This window comes from Papilio machaon, chromosome 19 (genome assembly GCF_912999745.1).
Source record: "Papilio machaon chromosome 19, ilPapMach1.1, whole genome shotgun sequence".
NCBI classification, from domain to species: domain Eukaryota; kingdom Metazoa; phylum Arthropoda; class Insecta; order Lepidoptera; family Papilionidae; genus Papilio; species Papilio machaon.
The window spans coordinates 2673933-2679996 of NC_060004.1; the positions used below are offsets into that span (position 1 = coordinate 2673933).

The 6064-nt window shown below is 32.7% G+C and overlaps 1 protein-coding gene across 1 annotated transcript; it reads right to left on the minus strand.

Annotated features, from left to right (window-relative positions):
• Positions 1–2000: 2000 nt before the first annotated feature.
• LOC106721256 (gastric triacylglycerol lipase) lies at positions 2001–3336 on the minus strand. The gene has a single exon (XM_045682598.1). The coding sequence runs from the start codon at positions 3334–3336 to the stop codon at positions 2083–2085; it is 1254 nt and encodes a 417-aa protein (XP_045538554.1). The 3' UTR covers positions 2001–2082.
• Positions 3337–6064: the final 2728 nt, after the last annotated feature.

The window sequence follows — 6064 nt, forward strand, 5'->3', positions numbered from 1 at the left end:
AGCATATTGTTTAATGCGATGAATAATTTCACTATAATGTAAATTAACACAAAATGTGTGATAACGCTTACTGATATATTTAATACGAAGCACCTGTTAAAATTAATTAGAGATCAACTGACTGTAAACTTACGAAACTGAGGAGACGAAATACGAATAAAATACCTCACACGTCAAAATTCAGTTTAGTTTACACTACAGAAGGTCACGACAGTTTACTAACATATGTACAACCAATAATATTTAAAAGCGTCTGGTAAATATTGGTTTTTCTTTATAAGCATCGCAAATACATCGTTTTAATTTTTTTTCGATAATAAATATAATAAACCAGAAAATTTACTGATGAATATTACAGAATTATTATTATTAGTTATTTGAAAATCTCGAATATAAATTACGATCGAACCTAAAACTAAAAACCTTAAAAAATATGCTTAGAAAAATAATGACGCTAGGGTATACGAATTTGCTATCCATCTACACATATATTAAAACAGTTCATTTTGTAATGATCATATTAAATTTAATGGGTCCAAAAAATTTTAAATGATTAGATATTTACATACTTTACTAACAAAAGCTATTTCTATGCACTGATTAATGAGGAGCGTCGGAACAAAAAATCGATAACACTCACTTTGTCTTTTTTTTGGAAAAGTGTAAAATTATGGCCAAGCCAAACAAAATTGTTAAAATATGACGATCGGTTTTTGTTTCGACGCTCCTCAAATATAAAATGTGTATGTCTTAAGCATAATCGAAGTAATATTATTTTGAATATTTCGAAATATAAATTCTTACTGGGATTTGGAAAATTTTCTACTAAATTTTGCTCTTAGATTAAAGCGATATTAGATCAATAGTTTAATGTATGCATCTTAAAATAAGAAACGTGTTTGTCCAAATATAAATGTGATACTAGTTACATGTATTGTTATTTATAAAATTTATTATAATTAAAGTCAAAATAAGGAATCTCGGTTATTTATTATATTAACTATTACATACTCGATGTTCTTGAAATAAATGAATGAAAATATATAATTTGGTTTTAATTTAATACTAGCTGTCGCACCGGACTCCGTCCGCGCGGAATTAAAAAATCACTTAATAATGCCTATGTGTTCTGCCAGACTATGTTCTACATATGTACCAAATTTCGTCAAGAGCCGTTGAGCCGTTCCGGAGATGCCTTCAAACAAACATCCATCCATCCATCTAAACATTCGCATTTATAATATAAGTAAGATTCTTAACCTTATGCAATTTCTAATTAAAAATTGATTTTTTATTAAAAATTGATTTAAATGACTTTCAGCATACTGTTTTACATCACGACATTCAACTATAGCTCCAAAATACCAATATTTTTCGCATTGTCATAGGTACTTATTGTTTTAATTATTATTTTATTTCCAAACCTTTTATATGTTTTTTAATATTTAAGAACAATAATACATATTAACTGGATGTATTCAAATAACAATTTAGATATTACGTTCTTTAATACAATGATAAAAAAGATTCAAAGTTACAATATGTAAAAACCACAACTGATAACCTACAGACACCTCTATAAAAACATACAAATTTGTCAAGTTTAAACGGCCTATGTTTTAACCATCTTTATCAAGAAAAAAAATTACCAGACATTGAGTTGATAACAAAACGAATATTGTGCTTCAATAATGATTAAACAAAGCTATTACAAACGAGTTTTGTATTCGAAATCCATTTACGAACCATTTTTTGTTAAAAAAAAATTATCAAGCTATCCCTATGTAAAAAAGTAACAAAGCAAACTAAACTTAATAAACTTAAATAATTCGAAACACACGTAATATTTTTCAAATATTTAATCGTTTATCTGCGTTTTCAATTTTAGAAGGCTAAATAAGAAATGTTTTATTTTTATTTAATTATGCTTACGTTACAGCGTACTGGATAAGCGAGAAATTTATCGCGGTCCCTAGGACTCTAGTTTAACCAGGTTCGACTATACCTTGTTTCTTGATTTCCAATTAAGCAATATTAAATAAATGAACTAAGTAAAACAATACAGTTTTTATATTCATTTTATTATCCACGCCCTGGTTTGCTATATCTATACAAATAATCAGTGATCTTTGGCAGAATATCTTTACTCGTCAATTTACTCCACGGCACATCGAAATGATTCCAAAGTGGATCTTCCACAACAACATGCTCTATTACATTCGGCAATTGATTCACTAACCATTCATTATCTGGAGGCACAGATAAGAAATCATTTCTTCCACTTATAACAACCGTTGGATTTGTTGTTGCACTAAGATTGTACGAGGGAGGTGTAGTCGAATTGTAGACTTCCGCGTTAATAACTGGTCCGTAGTCAAACTTTTGAAAATCATCAACATTGAGCGCTTGATTGTACCATAGCATACTCTTGATCGAAGTACCAGCTGGAAAATGTCCGAAGAGAACTCTGATTGTCTCCGTTTCAATAGAATCCGGATGAGGAGAGTCTAATTTATCTAAAACATCTCTGCACGTTGTGTCTGCAGTTTCATTGTCCTTGCATATAAATGAAGCGAGCTGTTGAACGATACCACCCCATGGTAATGCTTGATAAATACCTATTTCGATTAAGAATGGTGCACTAATTTCATATATATCAGTTAGTACTCTAAAAGGAATGGACTTTGTGTAAGTTAATCTTGAACCGGGCGCTATTAAAATAGCAACTTCAACTTTTTCACAGTAGCTCTGCTGTTCTGAGCACATTACTAAATATATGCAACCACCTTGGGAGTACCCGACGTAGTTAATTGTCTCGCTCGATGTATAATTCGTTATGTAGTCAATCATAGCTGGTACATCATAGCGTCCCATTTCTTGAACTGTAAAATTCCAAAATTCAATCGTATTCGGATTTAAATTTGTATGTCTTTTACTATAATAATTTCCTCGCACATTTCCCGCCCATAAGTCGTAACATTCGTCCGAAATGAGATACGCCAGTCCTGCGCCAGGCCCTGAATCCATCCACAGATCTGAACTCATGAACAAACCGTGCATTAATAAAACTGGTGGCTTTCTTAATGGTCCTTGACAATTTCTGCCACGAACAATCCTAAAAATCGTCAAGATGTATCCATCTTCCGTAGTTACCACATGTTCTTCGGCGGTATATCCATATTCTGTTGCCAATTCCGTGAAATTTAGTTGAGAATCCAAAGGATATCCTTTTAGTATTTTAAATTGTCTTACAATATCCAATTTGGCGGAATTTGCATTTAACAAGTAGAAAAGAGAGAAGGAATAGAAAAGAAGCACGTCCGTCTTCGAAAACATTTTTCTGAGCGCTGGAAATACCTGCGAATGGCTCTTTAAGGGAATTGAATTATCTAATTGTTTTATTGAACTGTCTACGCTAAATAACTGCTTACGCTCTTTATCTAGTTGTTTTGCATGATTAAATTAAATTATTAATTACACTAATTCATTTTATTTAAGTAGATTTATGTAATTACTGATATATACTTTCTCAGGGCTGTATTTTAGCTCCTCAGGGGTAATCCTAATAACTTAGTAACTTTAACTAGTCCAACGAATGACAAAAAGTTCATTTTTGGAATCATGCGATGACTACTATTAAATTTGATAATTATTTATTTAGTAAAGCTTCATTATGCTACGGAAACAGGCGCCATTTCGAAACATTATCAGACTGAGGTCAAGTATATTCCGATTAAAATTGTTGCAGCACCAATACTTTGTAGTAAGAAATAAACGCAACTAGATAACAAAAATTACTATTCTACTAATAACATTCAATTTAAATCGCTCAATATTAAAATGTAAACTTGTAAAAATTGAAGAATATGCACTGAACTCAATATCAGAACTCTTGACGAAGCGACTTAATGCAAGTTAGCTGTAGAAGCTATAATTTGTGTAGTACTTCCTTGTCTAGATTAATACATAACTTGAATTATAAAAAAATAACGTTACTGTAGAGTTTTTGTATTGGTACTGCTAGTATGATGTGCATTTAGTATGAGCAAAAAAATTGACAAGAAAGATTTGAATGCAATATGCATAATTTACCCAGTATGTTTTGTAGGCAGCGTCAGTAGCTCAGGGGTTAAGCACTTGACTAACTATCCGCATGTCTTGGGTTCGAATCCCGCAATGTACCAATGTGTGTTTTCGATTTACATATATGCACATATCTGAGAAGAAAATCAAAGATATGTGTGGAGTCAACCAACCCGCACTAGGCCAGCGTGGTTGACTATGGCCTAGTCACCCCTAAGTTGGGGTAGGCTCCGTGCCCCTCGGTGGGGACGTATAGTGAGCTGATGATGATGATTTGTAGTGAATGTTAGATTCAATAACAAATTTGTGCCTGTTGGTCAGGTATTGTGTACTAATTGATACAGTTACATCATTAGATAAAAATACAGGGGAAAAGACGTCCAGGAAAGACGAAAACCTCTTTGCTGTAAATTTTAGCTAATGGTGAAATGTATATAGAGCCATTAGGTTTTTAAGATAACATCTTAAAGGTTAGAATTGTAAGATTGTATATATATGTCAAATATGACAATAAACGACGCCAGTCATAATCGTAGTTTTTCTTCAGTAACATCTTTTTAAATTGGCGACGAGGATGGGATAGGCGTAGTATATTTCGAGCAGATGATCGCCAACCTTCGTTACACGGTGGCGCCGAAAGAGGAAGATCACTTGTAATAAAACATATCGTTCTGTCTGAGAGGGTTTAGAATATGTTTTTATACAAATTTTTAAACAGTGGAAACTCACAGTAACGGTTGTGTTAGATCATCAAGTAATCGTGTCAAGATGCATCGCAATTGTGACAGGAAGGGGCAATTTGTCCCGACCACCGATTCATTATTCCATTTAATTTTGTAAGTAGAACAACGACCCGATGACTACGACCATCTTGAATATAATTTCCATTGTTTGTAACACCCGACTAATTTACAAAATATAACATTTTTACACCTCTGATATTAGCAGGATAATGGTTTGTCTGAATGCATGTTCCATTATGACCTGTTAGAGCCTAAACGACTAAATAAATTTTTACGAGTGAGCTGTGACTCGATTCGTCTTTTTCCTTTAAGTGTCACAAAACTACAGTCAGTCGAGTTTTTTTTTGTTTTAATTAAAATCAAGGTTCTAAAATTTGCTAAAAAGCACCACATGGTTATAGGACGAACCCTAATAATACAATTGTCTCCGCAGTGGAAACGCACGATTACAGCAATACAGTGTGAACACTTAAAGATTGGCCATCAGTAACGGAATAAACATCGCAGCGTTATTGAATCGTTCATGAACTCTATTCATTTATCGAATTACAGGTTGCGGTGTCGGCTCAGTGAAGCAAACAAACTAATCATGATAACCCACGGCCGAAAAACCTATACGAAAACACATTCCTTTCATTTTATTTGAAAAACAAAGACTGGTGAAAATTCACTGTACGAGTATACATTGTGCATGCTTAAGAGCGCTTTATTGAGACACTAGCTCTTGTCCGCGACTTCATCTGCGCGGAATGAAAAAAAATCTAGTAATAAATATAGCTCACGCGGGGATAAGGTAGTTTCCAAACAGTGAAAGATTTTTTCGCTTCGAGTCAGTAGTTTCGGAGCCTTTTCATTGGAAACAATTAAAATTTGGCCTTTTCTATGTATGAAAATTTACTGTTACTTTTATCAAAATGAATGAATGAAAAAAAACTTGAGCTAAAGTTGAGTTGTTTCTCCGTCGTAATTTTTTTTGTTTTCAATTTAAAGACGCACATTCTCGGCATTAAACTTTTCTTGTACTAACGAATAGTTGTTTCTCAAATTACGGAAATGACTAATCAGTTTTTATCCTTTTTTTGTTATAAGGCTTTGTTTGTTAGCTTGTTTCATAATTAAGAATAAATGTTTAAGAAAAAGGGAGACTTGTAATATCTCGAAATACATAAATCGTAAAACAATGATAACCCATTTAAACCACAACGCTGGAAAAAAAATAAGTCAGTGATAAGAAGTGT